The sequence below is a fragment of the Ursus americanus genome, chromosome 1, assembly GCF_024610735.1.
Source record: "Ursus americanus isolate L20-20 chromosome 1, mUrsAme1.1.p, whole genome shotgun sequence".
In the NCBI taxonomy this organism is placed as follows: Eukaryota; Metazoa; Chordata; class Mammalia; order Carnivora; family Ursidae; genus Ursus; species Ursus americanus.
In genome coordinates, this window is record NC_142127.1 from 85046171 (window position 1) to 85070386 (window position 24216).

The 24216-nt window shown below is 36.0% G+C and overlaps 1 protein-coding gene across 1 annotated transcript in view; it reads left to right on the top strand.

The window, feature by feature from the left end:
• SPAG16 (sperm associated antigen 16) overlaps positions 1 to 24216 on the top strand; it is a 920765-nt gene that overhangs the window by 116957 nt on the left and 779592 nt on the right. Inside the window, exon 10 of the mRNA XM_045806664.2 lies at positions 23406 to 23533. Coding sequence (XP_045662620.2) covers positions 23406 to 23533 — 128 coding nt within the window. The remainder of the gene's footprint in view (positions 1 to 23405; positions 23534 to 24216) is intronic.

Consider the following 24216-nt stretch of genomic DNA (forward strand, 5'->3'; position numbering starts at 1 on the left):
TAGAGCTGCCTGAAAAATTTCTTGAGGCACTGAAGGGGCCACAAACTGAGAAACTTTGGGAACCTCTGTCCCTTTCAGCAGTCAGTGTGCTTATTCCGCTATCATCTTTCTTTCTGTCCCCGTTCTTCATTGTTTGGTTGCTTCATTTCTACTTTGTCATTATATATTCCATTTATCCATTAGTCATTCATTCTCGTCCCACTTTTGTTTTAGTCCTGTATATAATAAAATACCACCTTCCCTTATTTTGCTGAAGAATTTCCAGTCATCTGTTGGCTGACTAAATCTCTACTAGATTCTTGAGGAGTATATAGGCACAGAATTCTCTCACTTCCTCTGTGTTTAAAATTGTTTTTCTACAGCCTTGATATTTAGAGGATGGTTTGGTTGCATTTTAAATTACTGGTTCCTACTTACTGTTATTGAACTTTTTCTTTTTTAACTTGCTGCAGCATTGATATCTGACTTTTTCTTTAATTCTTTTCAAGGGTAATGCCAGTACACTTTTTTTCTTTTCTAAGTTATTTAATATTTTTGCCTGGGGACCTTGAAGTTTTTGTTTTGTTTTTGTGTGCGTGTGTGTGTGTGTTTTGTTTTTGTTTTTGTTTTTTTGAGGTCTAATAGGTTTACTAGGATATGTGTCGGAATTGATATATATTCTGGGCTAATATTTCCCAATTCTCATTGGTCTCCTTTCAATATGTAGGTTTGAGCCTTTTGAAAATTTATGGAAAATTGTTTTGGATTTTAGTCTTAAATATTATTTTTGTTCCGTTGTTTCCTTTTACTTCTCTAGAGATATAGTTATGGAAATGTGATTCCTTCTTACCCGTCTTCCATTTCCCCTATATTCTTTGAAATTTTGAACTACCTTCTTTCCCTCATTTTCATCCCCTTGGTTGTTTCTCGACCTTTCTTCAATGTTTCTTAATAAATATCATTTTGAATCTGTGTTCTCCTAGGTATCTTGTAATTTATTTCTTATTTCTGAGGTAATTTTATCCTTTTCTTCCATTTCTTTCTTGAGTTTGGTCAACTCTTTTTATAGCTTTTTTTTTCATTTGTTTTTAACTTTCAAATTTCCAATTTAAGATGCTTTTCCCTCAAATGCTTCTTTGAATGTATTTAGTTCAGTTTTAAGTTGTGTCATCCAATTTTCTTTTGCTTCATGTTTGTTTTTTATTTATTTATTTATTTATTTATTTATTTATTTATTTATTTTTAAAGATTTTATTTATTTATGTGACAGAGAGACAGCTAGCGAGAGAGGGAACACAGGCAGAGGGAGTAGGAGAGGAAGAAGCAGGCTCCCAGCGGAGGAGCCCGATGTGGGACTCGATTCCGGAACGCCAGGATCACGCCCTGAGCCGAAGGCAGACGCTTAACGACTGCGCTACCCAGGCGCACCTCATGTTTGTTTTTTAGGGGGGAATTTTCGTCAGTTCAGATGTGACCAGTCTTTTTTATTTTCCTGATTTTTTGGTAATAATCCTGTATGGATTAATTTTTTTCCCTCTGTTCATTTTTGTTGATTTGGGGTTGTTTCCAAGATTTCTAATTCCTAATTCCACTAATGCCCTTTTCTATCTGTACATGAAAGCTGGTTTCTTTAGTGGATTTTTTTTTTTTTTTTTCAGATCATGGGTGGGGTTATGTGTCCAATATTTTGGTTCTCTTTGTATTGTAGGATCCTAAATTTTTTGACTTGCTTTTTTGTCTTTTCACTGTTCATTTGCCAGAGGCCACATCTCCTTCTGTTTTTGGCTTTCTCTTCCCAGAAACTTTGGCTTATGAAAACCACCACTTAATGTTGCATGTTTTTCTAATTCTGTCCCTTGAATCCCAATCCTCTCCATGGAAACAGTGTCTCTTTTTTACTCTCTTTTACTGTTTTTTGATGAAGGATGGACTCCATCTGAAGATGATTCTGCCTTATTAGCACCCTGCTTTCCTTGCAGTTTTTCTCAGCATGCTCTTGCTTTCTAGGAAGGTTTACAGCAGGGGAGAAGCCTAAGAAGTGGCTTGCTGGAATTTGGCTTTTTTGTCCTAATGACTTAAAGTTATTTTTAATTTTGAGAAGATTGTGCTGAAGCTTTGATTTTTGTGGGTTCTTGTTCTTTGTGCTCTTCTGTATTGTTTTGGAGGTGATATTGTGAGATACTCTGATGGGTATCATAAGTCTTTAAGTATTTGAGGTTTGTATTTTGAGAAAATGTGCAAAAATCTTAGAATTATTATATCTACCCAATGAATTGAAATTATTAATACCATGAGTGTCTCTTTTCGCTTGTCTAGACTTTTGTATTAAAGTCTGCTTATATTATTTTAGCCAGGCCCAATTTCTTTTTGGTTTGCATGTATATGTATATTTTTTCGTTTTCACCATTTTTGTTTCCATATATTTTAGTTTTGTATCTTAAACAGCGTGTACTATACCTGAATTTTGCTTTTACTTTTGGTCTGACAGACTATTTATTTTGAATAGAGCATTTACTCTATTGACATTCAATGAATTAGATGATATATGGGGATATATTTTATTATCTGATTATTTTCTTTTTATTTGAGCCTCGTGTTTATATTCCTTTCTTTTTTCTTTATGGCCTTTTTTCCTAACTTGTTATTTCATTTTCTTTCTGTATATTAGCATGATAATTTAGTAGGTATGTTAGAAATTACTACCTGAATCTTTTGTTCATCAGATTTTAATACAAATTAATACTTTACATTTTCCCATGATCGTAGAATTTTATTCAGCCCTCTTACATTTTTACTATTTTACTTTGTCACGTATTTTCATTCGTTATATATTTTAACTCTGTAAGACTTCATTATTATTAATACAGCCTCTTTTCTTTTAGATATGGTTAAATATTTGCCTATGTCATTTCTCATTATTATTTCATATATCCTTGAATTTCCATCTGAGATCATTTTCTTCCTAACTGAAGGTTTAAAAAAATTTCCTTAAATATAGACCAACTCATGAAAATTTCTCTCATTTAATTTTGTCTGAAAATGCTTTTATCTCCAATTTTAAAAGATAATTTAATTCCATAGCAAATGTTTTCTTTTATTCTCCAAATTTTTATTTCAATTCCATCTAGTTAACATACAGTACAATATTAGTTTGAGGTGTAGAATTTAGTGACTTATCACTCACATACATCACCTGGTGCTCATCACAAGTGCTGTCTTTAATACCCATCACCTATGTGACCCATCCTTCCCTCCCCTGCCCCCTCATCTCCCTTCCAGTAGCCATCAGTTTGTTCTCTGTAGTTAAGATTCTGTTTCTTGGTTTGCCTCTCTTTTCTCCCCCATGTTCATTTTTTTGTTTCTTAAATTCCACATATGAGTGAAATCATATGGTATTTGTCTTTTTCTGACTGACTTATTGTGCTTAGCATTATACTCTCTAGCTCCATCTGCGTTGTTGCAGATGGTAAGATTTCATTCTTTTTTATGGTTGGGTAATACTCCATATTATGTATATACCACATCTTCTTTATCCATTCATCATTTGATGGACATTTGGATTCTTTCCATAATTTGGCTATTATTAATAATGCTGCTATAAATATTGGGTACATGTGGCCATTTGAATTAGTATTTTTGTATCCTTTGGGTAAATACCTAGTAGCCACTCTGGAAAACAGTATGGAGGTTCCTCAAAAAGTTAAAAATAGAACCACCCTATGATCAAGCAATTGCACCACTAGGTATTTATCAAATGAATAGTAAATATTTTCTTTTAGCACTTTTCAGATACTGTTCCATCATCATGGCTCTCCTTGTTCTGTCGAGAAGTTGATGGTAATTCTTACTATATCTCTTTTCAGTACAATATATCTATATTTCCCTCTGGCTCCTTTTAAAGAATTTGATTTTCATCAGTTATATTATGGTATATGTACATATGGTTTTCTTGATGTTGCTTATCAGCTTGGAAAATTCTTAGCCATTATTTCTTCAACTATTGCTTCCTCACCATTTTCTCTCTATTCCTATCTGAGATACCATTTTACATTTTTGTAGATATTTTTCTTTTATTATTTTTTGTTTGTTTATTTGTTTTTCTGTATATTTAACCTCTTCCTTTGTCAGCCAGCTTGTTTCCTTTGGATCAGTTTCCCAGTTCACAAATTAACACCTACAACTGATTTTCTCCATTATCCGTGTTCCCTGTGGGTGAGTTCCTAATGTCCAGCATTTCTTTGGGGTTTTGGTTACATTGACTTGAGTTTTATATGCCTGTTTTTGTTTATTTGTCTTGTTTTTGCTTTTTGAGCATCAGACAATATTTCTTTAAAAAAACAGAAGTCTGATTTGAGGTACAAGAATGATATTATCTTTTTCCAAAGAGTATTTATGCTGACATCTTACAGGCAGCTGTGCTGGGAACCTTTTCAATTGCATGATTACCTTATTCCAATAGTAATTGAAATTATTCTAGGTTTAGCTCTAGTCTTTGGAATGTCAAGTCTATTTCTAATTTCCTCTCATTCCTCAGAGTCTCAATCCAAAGCCTGGAGTATTTACCAGAACCCATATGTGGGGCTCTTAGCTACAGTTTGGTCCTTTTTGTCTCAGTCTTGTAGCCTTCTTTATCAAAATTATCTGAAGCCAAAGCTTCAGGAGGAAACAAACTCCAAATCCCAGGCTAACCTCCATGTGTGTCTCTCTTCTCTTAGATCTTGACTCCATTATTCTTCGCTACATGGTTAAATTCTCTGATGCTTTCAAATACATTTCCTAAAAAAAATATTTTTACCATATTTAGTTGCTTTCAGCAGGAGGCTCGTTCCATATAACCTTGTTCATCATTACTGAAACTCTTTTCTGCTTTTAGGAGAAATATTTATAAGCTTAAATTTTTATGTTTATATACAGAATATACTACCTATCAGATAATTTAAAATGGAATATTTTTGTTGAGAAATGTGATGTAATTTCTTAGATCATATTTTTGCCCAGAAATTTCAGTGCCTCCAGTGTCTGTAAAAGCTAATTATTTTATCTTTTCTTCCTGTTTCTTCATGGTCTTCTGCCATTAGCTTCCCAGCCTCTCCATTCTTGACCTCCTTCTACCTTCCATTTATGTTTCCCCCTACATTTGGGTTTCTCATTCCTGTACTCTGTCTCTAAAAATACTTGCAGAACTAGGTTTTGATTTTTCCAAGAGCACAAATTCTATTTTAGATTAATGCATATTGTTTGCTACCATCTTATTCAAATAGTTTTTTCTATCTATAAGACTGTAATTCCCTTGAGCTTGAAATTAATAAGTCTATATCCCTAAAACAAGCCTAATTATCATGTCGGGATAGATCCATACCTGGAACCCTCTTCCTTCCTAGCTGTCTCACTATGCTGAAAATCATCTGGCTGTAGATAAGTGTGTTTCACACTTGTGTGTGCCTGCTAATGTTGCAGGGATACTCAAACAGGAATGAAATAACCTTTGGCAAAGTGATTAAGGTCATATTGACCAGAAGACAAAGGTTTGAAATCATTAAAACACAGATTATCTTGAATTATTGCTACCTAATCTTTGACTTTGTTGCGAATGCATAGTAAATTTGGCCTATGTTTGTATAGCTGGAAGTCAAAAGATAGAAGTTATGTCAGAATCTCTGAAAGGTATTACTAAAATATAAATGTATAATGGCTTTAAAAATCATATTAATGTGGTGTTACTGTTGGTCACTGTAAATCAGCAGATGCATTTTTTTGGAGTCACTAAATCTTTAAAATTCATTATCATGCCAGGTGCAAAAATGAATCATGTCTGCAGTTAGTCTCATATAGGATTTACCACCTAGTGACTGAATTAGGGAAATAAAATTTCTAGGTAAGTCCGTGCACAACAATATGAATTATAAAGTTATTTTTATATCATTTCTACCTTCTAGAAATATATTGGCTATGTTTCACGAATGAGATATGAACAATACATCGGCTTTTGAGAAGGCCATTTTTTCACTAAATGGGCATTTATAGAGTGCTGTTATGTGTAAGATTCTATGCTAGAGAGACAGAAGTGAATCATGTGCCATGCTTGTCTTCTGATAACCTCATAGTTGGATGGAAGGACTGTGCAATGACACAATAACAATATTGTCCAATGAGTATGTCTACATTGATAACATGTGCAGCACAAAGAAATGTGTAACGTGACATAGCTGTATATTTAGGGAAGCATGGAAGGTGAAGTTAGAGAGGCAGGCTGGGGTTATCTCCATGGATGACCTTGAATCAAAGGAGTTGCAACTTTACCCTGTGGACAGTAGGGAGTCATTGATGGTAATACATAGATGAATGATATATGATTTTATATGTCTTTTAATAATGCCATTTTGTGTGGGAGTTTCCTTAATTTGAGAGACATGTGAGAGGATGCAGGAGTCTCTTATGGTCAGTGATGGAGACTTATACTAAGAAAGGAACAAGAAAATATGGAAGAAGGAATGAATTTTTAAAATGTGGTTCAACAAATGTTAGAATGATGCCAAATTTCAGGCTTGCAAGTGAAAAGTATTGCCATTAATCCTGACCATGAATTCAAAAGTAAAACTGATTTAAATGAAGGAAGAAAAAATGTTTAGTGCCGGACAGTGAGGCATCTATAGAACATCTAGGTAGAGTTAGATGAAGCTAGCAAACACATTATGGTAAACCTCAGGAATGGACAAAAATGCTACAGGATTAGGTGTGGAATGAGAAAAGAGAAGGGTGGTATGGACTTTGGAGGAACTCAGTGTTTAAAGGGTAGGTCTACATATGTAGCCTTCTGCTGACTAAACTAAATTCAGTGACAGTGCCTGGAGAGGCCAGATAATTTGATGGCTGACATTAGATCATCTGTCATAAATGAGGCTTTGGTAAATGTTGAAAAGGTTTTTAAAATTTTAGATTCTGTTTGTTGTTTAAAGTGTTGATAGTGAGATCCATAACAAATGAATAAGAGGCAAGGGCATTCTGTGGTGCAGATTTTAATAGATCGACTTGTTAATCCTACACTACACTATCCAATGGCATATCTAAAGAATTGATAGACTTGGGGATGGCTTATGGAATTCCTAGAGTCAAAGGCAGAATTTTGCATCAAACAATACATCCAACTGTGCAGCTAGTATGTGGAATTAATTTCAGCTGGACAGATTATATTCAGCCATTTATAATTGACACCCATAGCCATAAAAGAGCCTCGGTACAATTCCTAGAAATTGACTGGCATCCCATTCTAGGCCTTTCTTAGAAGGTGGATACTAAATAAAACCCAGATTATATGTGAGGGAGATAACTTGTTAGGTGGGGTTATGTATCAGGAGTCTAATAAAGATTAAAAAAAACAAATGAGTACGCCTAATTAATTGATTTGAATTATTTTCTTAATGCCTGGCTTTTGAATGTCTGATCGTGCTCTCCATGGTCACAACTGCAACCTTATTTAAAATTCAGTGATAACAAGGATCATTGAAACATATATTAACAAAAAGAAGATAAATATTGTAGAAGATCATATTAATTGCAAGAACCTTGAGTAACTTAGAATGGAAGTTAGTTATTTTACTGTGGAGCCTCGTAATGTTATAAGCCACCAAACCACAAGCAGATTATCCTTGTAGAAATCCATAGACAGTGAAAAGATAGCTAAGATAATATCACTTTAGGCGCAAGCTTGCATTTATATCTGAACATGTAAAACAAACTGATGCCCATCAGTTGGGGCAGAAGTATTAGACATGCCTCCTTACCTGCTAATGCAAATAACTTTAGCTTTCTACAACAAAATTTTACATTGCCTTTGAGGAATGGAAGCAGATAAAACTAGAGAGATGTCAGTAATTATCCATACCTTCTATCCACAAAACAAATTGGAAAACTCTTGACATTTACTCAGATAAATGCCATCAGTCCAATTGGCGAAAGTATGATTTAGTCATCTATTGAAAACAGAGCCACTATTTTCAGAAGTTGCTCTGTTTATTGACATTTGCATAAAGCATCGTCTAGCACTGTTTCAGTGTCTGGCACTGTCAGAAGTGGCCACTGGTGTCATCATTATGGTGCACTTTTCTTAACCTTCGTGTGCTTTGTGCTACCTTTCTCTCCATTTCTTTCACCTCCCTTTGAATGTTTTAGAATTTGCAGCACTTTTATGTGATTATAACAGTGTTAAACAAAAGTTATAATTTATTGTCTAGGAATATTTTACATGTGATATTATTGATGCTTTTTAGGTATTTGCATTATTGCATAACAAGCTTTATCAAAATGAAAAATTAGATGACAATATTTTTTATTAAATTATAATGATTAATTTAACAACATTAAAGTCAGGATAAGATAGCTAAGCTAAGTGTTGCAATTTCAATTACAAAAATGCATGCTTATTCTTCATTTTGGAAGCCCGCCAACTAGAGAATACATTAGGCAGTGAATGAAACTAGACAAGTCATTCAATTCAGCAATTTCTAGCTGGTCAGATATATCTTCAGGCAAATTTAACCTTTATAAGACTTATTCTTGGTCTGTGCTTCACAGAGATTACACAATTGTTTATTTTAAATGAAAATTATAGTGAAAGGGATATAATCTAAAAGTCATTGAAATTTCCATGTCTATCAATTTTAGTTTACATGAGGCTAAGTGAGGGGAATTATAAGGGGTTAGAAATTCTTCATTCATTTTCAAATAAAACTGTTAGTGGAGAATTGCCTCACTTTACAAACGCAAATAGATTATGTTCTTTACTGGCAAATGTCCAATTCATTAATTTTTGTCATCATTCAATTAACTGCTTATTTTTTTGTGTCAAATAGAATTTAAAATGATGTTATAACTATTTTCTTACAATAGTAAACTGACCTGTTTTAAAACTGTTGGGAAAATAAAAAGCTATATTTTAATAGCTACATATAAGCAATAACTAGATACTGTATGAATGACCTCATGACCTCCTTGAATCAGGCTTGGATTTTGATTAGCATCGTTTTTAGGCTCTTGGGGACTATGGGAGTTACCAGGATGGCTTCCAGAGAAATACAAGGATAAGAACCCAGCTGTGTTTGAAAATGCAGAAATGAATACAAAATAAAATAAACAGCATAAAGACTTAGCTACTATTAATATTCTGATACACTTTCTTCTAGTCCCACTTTATATGTATTGATATATCATACGTACGCTCTCTAAATCACATGGAAACTTTTCTATGTTTATAAATATTCTTTGTGAATACAATTATTAATAACTACATAGTATCATATCACCTGGATGCATGACATTCTGTAGTTCATTTTTATTAGAAGTTAGGTGTTTTAATTGCTTCATTATAATAAATAATGGTTCATAGATACCTTCATATATTTATATAACCTAGCACATTGGTTTGAATATTTTCTTAGAATATATTTTTAGAAAGAGACTTACTGATAGAAGGAATTTGGTAATTTTTAAATTATGTTTGATATATATGGCTAAATTTGAAAGTTTATATCAATTTATATTACTACTTGCAGTATGTAAGAGTAACTGCACCAATGCACTAATCTTATTTAAAAAATATAGTTTACCAATTTGCAAATGAATAACACCTCATTTGTTATTTTAATTAGTATTTAATTTTTAGTGAGACTGATGTTTACTGATTACTTTTTGGGTAACTTGTGTATCCATAATTTCTGTACATTTTTTTCAAAGGAGTTTAGTTTTTATGATTGATTTTAAAATCTCTTTATATGTAATTATATTACTTTTACACACCAACATTTTTCTTGCATTTTTTTCATTTATTTTAGAAGTTTAAAAAACTGCTTAATCAAATGTAACTGTCTTCTACTTCACAATTTTTTTTTTTTTGCAATTCTTTTTTTTTTTTTTTTTTCCGATGTAAGGCTCGATGATTCATTAGTTGTGTATAACACCCAGTGCACCATGCAATATGTGCCCTCCTTACTACCCATCACCGGTCTATCCCATTCCCCCACCCCCCTCCCCTCTGTAGCCCTCAGTTTGTTTCTCATAGTCCATAGTCTCTCATGTTTCATTCCCCCTTCTGATTACCCCCCCTTTCTTTATCCCTTTCTTCCCCTACTGATCATTCTAGTTCTTATGTTCCATAGATGAGAGAAATCATATGATAGTTGTCTTTCTCTGCTTGACTTATTTCACTAAGCATTATCTCCTCCAGTGCCGTCCACGTTGTAGCAAATGTTGAGAACTCATTCTTTCTGATTGCTGAGTAATATTCCATTGTATATATGGACCACAACTTCTTAATCCAGTCATCTGTTGCAGGGCATCTCGGCTCCTTCCACGATTTAGCTATTGTGGACATTGCTGCTATGAACATTGGGGTGCATATGGCCCTTCTCTTCACTACGTCTGTATCTTTGGGGTAAACACCCAGTAGTGCAATGGCTGGATCATAGGGTAGCTCAATTTTTAACTTTTTAAGGGACCTCCACACTGTTTTCCAGAGTGGCTGTACCAACTTGCATTCCCACCAACAATGTAGGAGGGATCCCCTTTCTCCACATCCTCTCCAACAATTGTTGTTTCTTGCCTTGTCTATTTTTGCCATTCTAACTGGCGTAAGGTGGTATCTCAGTGTGGTTTTGATTTGAATTTCCTTGATGGCTAATGATTTTGAACATTTTTTCATGTGTCTGTTAGCCATTTGTATGTCTTCATTGGAAAAGTGTCTGTTCATATCTTCTGCCCATTTTTTGATTTGTTTATTTGTTTCTCGTGTATTGAGTTTGAGAAGTTCTTTGTAGATCTTGGATACCAGTCCTTTATCTGTAGTGTCATTTGCAAATATCTTCTCCCATTCCGTGGGCTGCCTCTTAGTTTTTCTGACTGTTTCCTTGGATGTGCAGAAACTTTTAATCTTGATGAAGTCCCATAAATTCATTTTATCTTTTGTTTCTCTTGCCTTTGGGGATGTGTCATGAAAAAGGTTGCTTTGGCTGATGTCGTAGAGGTTGCTGCCTATGTTCTCCTCTAGAATTTTGATGGATTCCTGTCTCACCTCGAGGTCTTTCATCCATTTGGAGTTTATTTTTGTGTATGGTGTGAGATAGTGGTCAAGTTTCATTCTTTTGCATGTAGCTGTCCAATTTTCCCAGCACCATTTATTGAAGAGACTGTCTTTTTCCCACCGGATGTTTTTTCCTGCTTTATCAAATATTAGTTGCCCAAAGAGCTGAGGGTCCATTTCTGGGCTCTCTATTCTGTTCCATTGGTCTATGTGTCTGTTTTTGTGCCAGTACCATGCTGTCTTTGTGATCACAGCTTTGTAGTACAGCTCGAAATCCGGCATTGTGATGCCCCCAGCTTTGTTTTTCCTTTTCAACAGTTCCTTGGAGATTCGGGGTCTTTTCTGGTTCCATACAAATTTAAGGACTATTTGTTCCAGTTCTTTGAAAAACGTTCTCGGTATTTTGATCGGGATAGCATTGAAAGTGTAGATTGCTCTGGGTAGCATGGACATTTTAACTATGTTAATTCTTCCGATCCATGAGCATGGAATATCTTTCCATCTTTTTATGTCTTCCTCAATGTCTTTTAAGAGTGATTTATAGTTTCTAGAATAAAGGTCCTTTACGTCTCTGGTTAAGTTAATTCCAAGGTAACGTATGGTTTTTGGTGCTATTGTAAATGGGATGGATTCCCTGATTTCTCTTTCTTCGTTCTCGTTATTCGTGTACAGAAATGCAACTGATTTCTGAGCATTGATTTTGTATCCCGCCACGTTACTGAATTGCTCTATAACTTCTAGTAGTTTGGGAGTGGCTTCTTTTGGGTTTTCCATATAGAGTATCATGTCGTCTGCGAAGAGAGACATTTTGACTTCTTCTTTGCCGATTTGAATAACTTTGATCCCTTTTTGTTGTCTGATTGCTGTTGCAAGGACTTCTAGTACTATGTTGAATAATAGTGGCGAGAGTGGGCATCCTTGTCGTGTTCCTGATCTTAAGGGAAAGGCTTCCAGCTTTTCCCCATTGAGAATAATATTTGCAGTAGGCTTTTCATAGATGGCTTTTATGAGATTGAGAAATGTACCTTCTATTCCTACACTCTGAAGGGTTTTAATCAGGAAAGGATGCTGTATTTTGTCAGATGCTTTTTCAGCATCGATTGAGAGGATCATATGGTTCTTGAGTCTTTTCTTGTTGATATGATGTATCACGCTGATTGATTTGCGAATATTGAACCACGCTTGCATCCCAGGTATGAATCCCACTTGATCGTGGTGGATAATCCTTTTAATGAACTGTTGGATTCTATTAGCAAGTATCTTGTTGAGGATTTTGGCGTCCATATTCATTAGGGAAATCGGTCTGTAATTCTCCTTTTTGAGGGGGTCTTTGCCTGGTTTGGGGATCAAGGTAATATTGGCCTCATAGAATGAGTTTGGTAGCTTTCCTTCTGTTTCTATTTTTTGAAATAGCTTTAGGAGAATAGGTATTATTTCTTCTTTGAATGTTTGGTAGAATTCCCCAGGAAAACCATCCGGGCCTGGAGTTTTGTTATTTGGAAGGTTGTTTATCACTGACTCAATTTCTTCATAATTAATTGGCCTGTTTAAGAAATCAATTTCTTCCTTTTTCAATCTTGGTAGTTTATAGGTTTCCAGGAAGGATTCCATCTCTTCTAGATTGCTTAGTTTATTGGCATATAGCTGTTGATAAAAATTTCTAATAATCCTTCCAATTTCAATGGTGTTCGTCGTGACCTCTCCTTTTTCATTCATAATTTTAATAATCTGGGTCCTTTCTCTTTTCTTTTGGATAAGTCTTGCCAGTGGTCTGTCAATTTTATTGATTCTCTCCAAGAACCAGCTTCTAGTCCTGTTGATCTGCTCTACTGTACTTCTGGTTTCTGCTTGATTGATTTCAGCTTTAATTTTGGTCAACTGCTTCCTTGTGCGTGGATTAGGCCTGTCCCTCTGTTGCTGTTCCAGCTTCTTGAGGTGAGAATATAAAAACTGCATTTTAGATTTTTCTATTCTTTTGAGTGAGGCTTGGATGGCTATGTATTTCCCCCTTAGGACTGCCTTTGCAGTATCCCATAGGTTTTGGACTGTTGTATTTTCATTCTCATTGGTCTCCATAAATTGTTTAATTTGATTTTTGATTTCCTGGTTTATCGAGTCATTCCTGAGCAGGATGGTTCTTAGTCTCCAAGTGTTTGAGTTTCTTCCAAATTTTTCCTTGTGGTTGAGTTCCAATTTCAGAGCGTTGTGGTCTGAGAATATGCAGGGGATAATTTCTATCTTTTGGTATCGGCTGAGACCTGTTTTGTGTCCCAGAACATGGTCTATTCTTGAAAATGTTCCATGGGCATTAGAATAGAATGAGTATTCTTTGGTTCTGGGGTGTAGAGTTCTATATATATCTAAGAGGTCCAACTCGTCGAGTATGGCATTCAAAGCCTTTGATTCTTTGCTTAGTTTTTGCCAGGGTGTTCTGTCTATTTCTGAGAGTGGAGTGTTGAGGTCCCCTACTATTAATGTATTTTTATCTATATGTCTCTTTATTCTGGTTAAGAGTTGGCTTGTGTATCTTGCTGCTCCCCTGTTGGGGGCATATATATTTATAATTGTCATATCCACTTGTTGAATACTTCCTTTAAGAATAATATAGTGCCCTTCTGCATCTCTAACTATAGTCTGTAGTTTAAAATCCAATTTATCTGATATGAGAATTGCTACCCCAGCTTTCTTTTGAGGTCCATTTGCGTGAAAGATGGTACTCCATCCCCTTACTCTTAGTCTGAATGCATCTTTGGGTTCGAAATGAGTCTCTTGTAGACAGCAAATGGATGGGTCATTTCTTTTTATCCAATCTGCAACCCTGTGGCGTTTGAAGCCAGAATTTAAACCATTAATGTTCAGGCTGAGTACTGAGAGATATGCTTTTAATTCTGCCATGTTGTCAGTAAAGTCTTTGTTTGTATTGGCTGTGACTTTCTGTTTTGTATCACTCTTGGGGCCTTTTTACTTTTATAGAACCCCCCGTAATACCTCCTGTAGGGCTGGTTTCGTGGTTTCGAAATTGCCTAGTGACTGTCGATTCTGAAATGTCTTTATTTCTCCATCAATTCTGAATGACAGCCTTGCTGGATAAAGGATCCTTGGCTGCATGTTTTTCTCTGAAAGAGCTTTAAAAATGCTCCCCCAACCCTTTCTCTCATTCCAGGTCTGTGTAGACAGGTCTGATGTAATTCTGATGCCTTTGCCTTGGTACGTGAGAAATTTCTTTGCCCTGGCCGCTTTCAATACTGTTTCCTTGGATCTCATATTTGCGAATTGCACTATGACGTGACGTGGTGTAGGTCTGTCATGGTTGAGCTTGGGAGGGGTCCTCTCTGCCTCTTGGACACGAATGTTTGTTTCCCTTGCTAGATTAGGGAAGTTTTCAGCTACAATTTGTTCAAATATCTCTTCTAGACCTCTGTTTTTCCCCACCCCCTCGGGGATGCCGATGATTCTAACATTGGATCGTTTCGTTGAGTCAGTAATCTCCCGTAGCCAACATTCGTGGGTGTGGATTTTTTTAAGACCATCTTCTATTTTTATTTTTTCCTCTATTAACCCATCCTCCAATTCACTAACCCTTTCCTCTGCTTCCGTGACCCTGGCCGTCAGAGCCTCTAGTTTTGCCTGCATTTGGCTCATAGAATTTTTAATTTCTGTCAAATTCGCTCTCATTTCCGCCCTTAGGGATTGTATATTCTCAGTAATATTTTCCTGAATACTTTTTTCAAGTCTACTCATTATCTTGACCATTGTTACTCTGAATTCCATTTCTGATAATTTGGTTACATCCATATCCGTTACTTCTGTGGCAGAGGCCACTGATTCACTGTCTTTTCTTTGCTGGGGGGGGCTTCTCCTTCTTGTCATTCTGATGAAGAGAGGTTGCGGGGTTTCCAGAGCCCAAAATTATTGACTGGGTCCCAGGCCGTGCCCCTTGTTTTATAGGGATCTTAGAGATGTGGGCTTCTTCTTTAAAGATTTTATTTATTTACTTATCTGAGAGAGGGAGACAGACAGTCAGCAAGAACGAAACAGAAGCAGGGGAGTGAGAGAGGAAGAAGCAGGCTCCCAGCGGAGGAGCCCGATGAGGGACTCCTTTCCGGAACGCTGGGATCACGCCCTAAGCCGGAGACAGGCGCTCAATGACTGCGCCACCCAGGCGCCTCCGGTTGTGGGCTTCTTGATTTTTCAGCCTGCCTTCTGTGTTCTGGGGGAGGGGCCTGCCGCACCGATACTCAGGCAACCCTGTTTGGTTAGAGTCTCCGTGTCCCCTGCGAGGGAGGATGGGGATGGGCACTCTCTGAGCCGGTATTTCCAGGCTTTTGTTCTCTGGCGGCTTTCCCTGGCGGCCGGCTATGCCTCTTCTGAGGGTCAGAGCAGCAGAGGCTGCATTGTCGCAGAACAGAGGGATTGCGGCCCGTTCTCCACTGATGTTCTGGCCACTTTAACTCTATTACTGTTGGTGCTGCTCAACCCTGCAGCGTCCCGGGATGTGCGCCCCACACCCAGCGTCCCTGCCCTCACTTCCAGGGCCGGCGCGTCTCTGTCCTTTGTGTTTCTAATGCCGCCAGCCACCGGCCGCCCCGCGCTCCCGGGTCTCCAGGTCTCAGTCTATGCCCGGTGAGCACACCTCGATTCCGGAGTTTCGTGAGAAGCCTGGTGGCGCGCGCACCCGGTTCAGGGTCTCAGTCTGCTGTTTCGCGGGTGCCGACCGCGAGTCCGCCCGCTCCCCCGTGCAGGTGGCCCGTCAGCCGCCAGCCGCCCCGTGCGCGCTCCGGGAGTTCCCGGTCTCAGTCTGGATCCCGTGAGCACACCGGGATTCCGGTGTTCCGGGAGATGCCTGGTGGCGCTCGCGTTCACGGCTCACCGGTCTCAGTCCGCTCGCTCTCTCGCGGGTGCCCTCTGTGAGTCCTCCCGCTCCCCCGTGCAGGTGGCTGCCGCTTCCCGGAGCCCAAACGCGGCGGCTCCCTCCCCCTTGCGTTTATCTTCCGATATCCGTGCACGGTTTACAGCTCCCCTCTTCGTACCTCAATACTCAGCGCTGGAGATGTTCATTTGTAGAGATCCAGATGCATCATCCTGCGTCTCAGGCTGATTACGTGGTTATTTAGGCTGGTCTGGTACCTATCCAGCTCGACTCAGGGGACTGGCTGAAAAAGGGGTCCCCTACTCCTCCGCCATCTTAACCCATCTTCACAATTTTTTCCTTAATGTTATGCTTAGAAAGGGCTTCCACATTCCCAGATCATATAAATATTTACTTGTATGTCCTTTCTGTGGATTTTATGATTTCTTTTTTGTTTTTTTTAACATTGAAATCTAGTCCATCTGGAGTTAATTTGGGAGCAGGAGAAGATGCAGTGTTCTACATTTTCTTCTCAAATAGTTTAACTAGTTTTCACAACAACTTTTATTGCATAATTCGTATTGAGTCTTTTCTGGAGACTTAGTCATCAAAAATGTAGACTTATACTCAAAGGAAGCCAACAACAGGGGATCTCACCAGAGACAAAGACCTGAATTGAAAACTACTATACTCCTGGGTAGAAGGTCCTAATGCAGAACCTTATTGGCATAGTTAAGATAATGTTCTTAACGGTGTTCTTAATAGATTTAGTTGTGGTATTTTGAGGCCTATACACAGATTAGAAACAGCAGGAAATGGGGATAAAGAAAAGAACAGGAATTAGCATAATTATTATAGTTAGAAGACAGAAAAACTAAAAAGTAGACAAAGTTGTATTACTCAGTGGTAGTGTTTGTAATGATTACCATGTTATTAAAAAGAAAAGATGTTATGATCTTTACACTGTTCTAATTTGATATGGGTCAAAGTAAAGAAGGACTGAGTGATAGCTTTAACATACATTAAAACTATTTTGGTTGATATAGTCACGTAGAGTAGAAACTTTAGGGGTGCCTGGGTGACTCAGTTGGTTAGGCATCTGTCTTCGGCTCAGGTTGCAATCCTGGGATTCTGGATCGAACCCTGCATCGGGCTCCCTGCTCAGCAATGCACCTACATCTCCCTCTCCCTCTGCTGCTCCCCCTGCTTGTGCTCTCTCTCTGTCAGATAAATTAAAAAAAAAAAAAAAAAGAATTATAAAAAAAAAAGAAAAAGAAACTTTAAAGAATAATTAGAAACTTAGGATATTAGATAAAAACATGCTTAAGTACATGTGAAAACAGCATTTTGCAAGTATAATCCTTCTCCCCACAGTCTAAGGCCACAATAATACAAATATAAAGGTCAAGAAATTGAACAAATCCCTGAGTAAGGAAGGTTTTCCCTGACTCACTTCCATTTTCATACTTAGACTGTGAATGTCAATTACCTCAATGAAGTCTTGCTGATAATGTCAGCTGTCAGTCATTACTAGTTGGTAATGTGTGAAGTTTGTCAGCAGGCATGGAGTACTTGAGTGATAAATGAAATAATGAGGGTACAGAAACCTGAACAAAACTTTTCCATTTCTGGTAAATGCCTCTCCACATGGGGATTTAAAACAAGAAGAGAAAAAAAATACAGTAAAATCTGTTTTAATGTGGTGTTTATTCACTGCAGAGTCTATCTTAAAATATTCATCTTTTACCTTTAAATTTTTAAAAAAATTAATGTAAATGGCTGATGAGTAATCATAATCATTTCCCAACTGTATTGGTCAATGTAAACAGCATTAGCTACTGCAAGAGATAAGATGCAAATCCAAAGCCCTTTCATAACAAAGGTTCATTCTTAACTTGTGGATGGTGTGACTCTGTGGCTTTCCTCCATTCAGTGACTCAGGGATGTGGGCAGCCATCCGTCATCTACACCATCTGTCATCTACATGGCTCTCCAAAGTCATTGTGGCAGGAGAAGAAAAATGGTCAACTACGTCAGGATGTTTAAAGGCTAGGACTGGAAGTGGCTTACATCATTTCTGCTCATATCCTGTTTCAAAACCCAATCACTTTAACTTAATTTAATTGCAAGGGAAGCAGGGAAATGCAGAAGAGCTTTCAATAGTCTCTGCTACACCTATCAAAATTGGTTTGTTTAGTCATTTGAATCTAGGTTTTTAACTGTGTCATATCCAGGTAAGTGATTGTTTGAAAATTCTTGGTACAGGGACACTTGGGTGGTTCAATCAGTTGAGCATCAGGCTCTTGATTTCAGTTAAAGTTATGATCTCAGGGTCTTGGGCTCAAGCCCCCTGCTTGGGCTGCTCCCTCAGTGGGGAGTCTGCATGTCCTTCTCCTTCCTCTTCTGCTGCTCCTCTTTCTCTGTCTCTCTCAAATAAATAAATAAAATCTTTTTTAAAAAAGGAAAATACTAAGTACAAATTAAAGAGTGTTTCATACGTGTAGGACTAGTTTCCTTATATACATTATTTTATTTGAAAATTTCAGAAAAAAAATACATGCTTATGGTAAAATATTCAAACAGTAAAGAAAGACATAATATTAAAAATAAATGGTTCTCTTCCCTTTGTTCTGATCTCCATTTACAACATCCATTGGTGACCACTGTTAGGTTTCTCTCTCTCTAAAAATGTTTTATACATATATTAGTGCTTACCTATGTAGATCTTTTTTATTTTATAAAAAGGGGATGATTTTATTTATATGCTATTGTGTACATTTCTTTTTAAGTTAATAATCTGTCAAAGAGCTAATTCTCTATAAATACATATAAATTTAGAGTGATAGTCAAAATATTTAACAACCATTATAACATGGGCACTGATCAATCAGAATGGATGCTGGATGTAGAAAGGTCCTGGAGGCTCAGGTGTGCTAGCAATTACTTTAATTAGGGCATGATGGTGAAAAAGTTGGGGCAAGGGTTATTACCCAAAGAAGAGGCTAGGGCTGGTGGAAGGAGAGAAGCATGGAGGACATGCTCAGGGTTTCAGTTGTTTCCAAGTGGTATGAATATCTTTCAGTATTTTAATTATCAGCAAGGCCATACTGGTGCACTAGGGTTATATCAGTCCATGGAACATCTATATTAAATAATATCCTGCTTTATATCTCCGAATAAAGTATATTTTTATTTCTTTAGACTTAATACTTTTCTTATTACTGTTCTATTAGGTATTTTATATCTTGTTGCTAGATTTAATGGGATATTTTTCTAGTGTATCTTCTGTTCATTCATTCATTGCATATATGAAGTTTACTAAATTTTATAATTTGTACAACTTTTGTAGTAATATGGCCTCATTACAGTTCCTTTTCCCTTTTGGCTTCATACACATTATCTATCTACCTACCTATCTTTATCTATCACCATCATCTTAATGAAATTAATTGCATATCTACTTCATTCCAATAGATTTATTGCTTAATTTTTCACTTTAGTATCTTCTACATATTTCTACTCTAGCTTTTCTCAATAATGCAGTTTTTCATTTATGTTGTTCCTTCGCGAGACTGTGAGTCCTTCAATGGAAGGAGTGTATTCCACTTGTGTTTTTGGTCTGGTAACTAACATACCAGCTACAGATACAGAATAAACATTCAAATGTTGAGTCAGTAATCTTGAACTTCAGGTTCAAAATTGGTCTGGGTGTTAGATCAATGGTAAGCAAAGAACAAGATAGAGAAGCAGACATGAGTTGAATGGCATAGATACAGAGCCTGGAAGATGCCTGGGTACCTAAGATACTCCTGTGGAAGGAGGCCAAGTAGATAGTTTGGCTTTCTAATCAGGATAGATTCAGGCGATGCCTAACTGATACATCACTGAAATAGCAAGAGATTACCCATCAGGTTTTTCATCCTTTGAATATAAGCAGGGAGACTATATTTGATTCCTACTGGCTGGCCAGTGAAGCAAGAGTGCCTTTTATTATTGATCCTGGGACAAACAGAGATAATCAACAGTTAACTAGATATGGGACTGGGATTCTGACAGGTGGGATCATACTAAAATCTGCCTTAATATCCCAGGAGAATATTAAACCTGAAATTTGAGTTGGATAAAATATTTTATAATGAATAGAATATAATTCATAATGAATTTATTAACTGGTTGAAATTAACATATACCACCAATTGAAGCAATAATAAAAATATCCACAGAAATAGCTAATGATTATTAAGGATTTATTAGATGCCAAGCATGTGATTATCACCTTATAGAGATTATCTCACTTTATCCCCACAGCAGCCTATTAATCAGGTGTGATTTTTGGTTGTATTTTACAGATGGGAAAATGCATCCTAAAAAGTTCATTAACTAGCTTGACTAAATTCACATACTAGTACGTGGCAGATCTCAGTCCTTAGGGAAAGCCAGGATAATTCAGTCCTGACTTTTTTTTTTTTTTTTAAGATTTTATTTATTTATTTGACTGAGAGAGATAACCAGCGAGAGAGGGAACACAGCAGGGGAGTGGGAGAGGAAGAAGCAGGCTCCCAGTGGAGCATGGAGCCCGATGTGGGGCTCGATCCCAGGACCCTGGGATCACGCCCTGAGCTGAAGGCCGATGCTTAACGACTGAGCCAACCAGGTGCCCCTCAGTCCTGACTTTTATTTCACATGCAGAACTTTTAAAATAAATACCAACGTCAGAGCCTTACCCTGGGAAATTATTACTTAATTGGGCTGGGTTGGGATCCAGTAATATTGGTACTTTTAAAGAAGCTGCCTGATGATTTCAACTGGTAGGCAGAGTAAAGAACCACTGACCTATCAAAGCATATTATTGAGAGCTTAGTTTTGCCCTCCAGTTGTACCTTGTCAATACAGAGAAATGATAATGGTATGTAGCTTGAAAGAATAGTTTTAAAATTTATTTTACTCCCTCGATTGCCTATGCACAGTCCTTATTTATGTATGCTGCATTTGCCTCACTGATCCTGCCTGCCCATTTATTTGCTTTTGTTTCCTGGAACATTTCAGTATACATGCTCGGCAATGGAAGGGGTCTTACATTTTGCCTCTGCAAGTGCATTTATGTTTAGATGGGATTGCTGTTTCTAGGCCTTTGCTGCTCTTATAAATCTTCCTTTAAATAGTTGTTCAGTTATTATTATATTTTCCTATATTCTTCTCAGCTACACCAAAGAGGCTGTAGCTGATTTGGTTTTATTAAGCTTGGTTGATTAGATTTTATTAAATGTCTCATTGTTTTAGTTTTATATGATGATTGGTTTAATAGTGCTTGTAAAAATTGCTGTGGAAAATAAGTTTATGGTTCTAGATTTTTCCCTGTAGTCAAAAAATTATATAAGACTGGATTCTGATTCACCTTGCTACATTTTCTGGCATAATAGTTTACCCTCTTTCCGTTTCCAACCCAAGCAACGTTATTAAAATGAATTAGCACAATGATAGTAAAATGGACAAAAGGCTTAAACATATGGTTCAGAAAAGATGAAGTAAAAAAAGAAAAAAGAAACACAAAAATTAAACCTAATCAATTAATTTAAGAAATGTCAGTATTATACCATTTTTATATGAATTAGCAACAATTTTCCCTAAGACATTTTACCCTATAGATATAATTTATATGTTTATCATTTTTATTGTCTATGGTGTCCTCATGCTAGAATGCAATCTCCACAAGGAAGGGAATTTTGTCTATTTTGTTCAAAAACATAAGAGCTAAAACCAGTGCCTGTCATGAAATAGACCCTCAATGATAAGTATCAGTCAAAGAAATAGTTTACTGAATGTATTATTTTATTTTAGTTATTTTTTTTGTTTCAAGTTTTTATTTAAATTCTAGTTAGTTAACATATAGTATAATATGAGTTTCAGGAGTAGGATTTAGTGATTCATCACTTAAATACAACACCCAGTGCTCATCATCACAAGTGCCCTCCTTAATACCCATCACCCATTTAACCCATTCCTGAATGTATTATTTTAGATGTAAGTGTGTATATGTATGTGTGTATAGCATTAACAAAGTTGTGGTGAATTGCACGCAGTATTATATGACAGGCAGTATACAAATTCATATAACATTTCCGAAGAGCATTCTATGAAGAATAATCATGTTTTTTTGTTAAGTATTTTATTCAAATTATTTATTTACACTTTTAGAATTGTGCTTTAAGGATTTAGTCAGTGAAGTGCAGATTTATAGACAGAAAAGTCTGTTCATAGCATGATAATCATAAGGAAAACAAAAATAACTTAATATTAAATAAAATATGGCATTTATTCTTTCAAAATAGACTAAATAGAGTGAAAATGTAGTGGTAAAATGTTAAATGAAAAATGGAGGGTGGATACTTGAATATGGTCTCAATTTTATAAAAATGAAGGGACATACTATTACATCAAAGTGCTAACAGTAATTATATCTGTGTGGTGAAAATAAGATTTCTTTTAATTTTTTTCTTTGTGGTATATGGAATGCATGATATTTCTATATGAATATGTATTACTTTGTTAATCAGAAAAATACTTCATTCATAAAAATTGGTTTTATCATTTTCCAACTCTAATATAACTTCCATAAGGGCAAGACTTTTTATCTGCTTTGTTCATTGGTGGATTCCCCATGCCTAGAATAATGTTTGGGGTAAAGTAGCACTTATAAATATTTTTTGAATAAATGAATGAGTATATTCAATAAATGAATGAGGGAGTACCTCCCTCTTTAAAGGCAGTTTTAAAGCATTAATTATAAGTGGATCGATTACTTCCTTCTTTTGTAGAGTTGAGCACTTCATCCATCAATTATTAAGTGTTAATTAAGTTCCTGTTTATAGCATATTTTCCTTCTCCTCCTACTTTCTCATGGACTAAGAATGATCTTTGATCTCCAGTTACAATTGCTTGGCAGGTGTAGATTCTCCTGTATGTCAGATTTAAAATAATTGTGACAGAAATATTTTACCTTTAGTAATGCCTTTAAATTAGCCTTGTGTCTTCAGGTTTAAGAAGAAAACCATAATTAATCCAATAACTTATGTTATTATTCTGTTTCCTAATGAAACAGAATTTTGGCTCACCATTTATAGAGGACAAAAGGAGTATAAGAATAATCACAGATTTTGCTGACATTCCTGTTGGGTATAGAAACTTATTGAAAACGGACAATTGACCAATATTATCAGACAACACTATATTGTACTTCCTTGTAATTTAATAGGGGATGTTTTAAAATAATTTTTCCATGTAGTATGCAGTTTAGACTTATGCAAATAGATATGTGCCTTATTTAACATTTTATCTTTTTGGCATGCTTTCTCAAAACTAAAATAGGAAATGAAAGACTTAAGGTAACTCCTGAGGGAATATAATAGTAATGTTTATGTTTTAATTTAATATTAAATAAGATGGTATCAATGTGTACAGCAATATGGCTATTTTACACATAGCTCTTGCTTTTACTTTTTCTTCTAGGATTCAGAATTTCCCACAAATATGCAACGAAATCCAAACCTGTATTTATGTAAAGAAAATATTGGTCCAGCAAAATTTGACTACAAGCTGAATAACATTTTTAGACTTCATGAACTTCCAGTGAGCTGGTAGGATTCTTGATATGTTTTATTAATGCCTTTGAGATTTTATTGTCATGTCTAAATTGTGTTGCACTTACAGCCATTCATGGTTGAGGTGGTTTGCTCTTAGCCTATTTCTAAATTGCTACTCCTAACAGCAAAAGAATCTGCTTATAGCTGCTGCAAGAATCTTAAAACTAATTGGTTTAGGCACTTGGTGGCAGTACAGACTAAGTGCACTATTGTGCATATTTATTGTAGAGGTTGTAGTTTAGACTTAAAATAAAGCACAGATCGTTTCTAGAGAGGTTTGTAGGATTTCTTTTAAAGATGGGATTTCAGCAACTATGCATTTCATTTGCTTACTTTACTTAAAATTTTACCAATGTATATTTTTTCATTAACAAATCATTTATTTTGTTTGTTTTGAGAACTATAGTTTCATGAACCATAATCACATCAGTTTAAAGACAAAACCTATTACTTGATATTTATTAAAATGCATTATTTTATAAATCTGCATATTTGTATTCATAGGAAACTTATTTTAAGTCTTATAAACTTTTACTAGTATTCAGTTTTCAAGAAAAATATTAATATAGACTGTATGTGTATATATATGTACACATATATGTGTATATATGTGTATATATATATGTTCTGTGGTATAGTAAAATTTTAGTATGTAGCTTTTATATATGATCATGGAT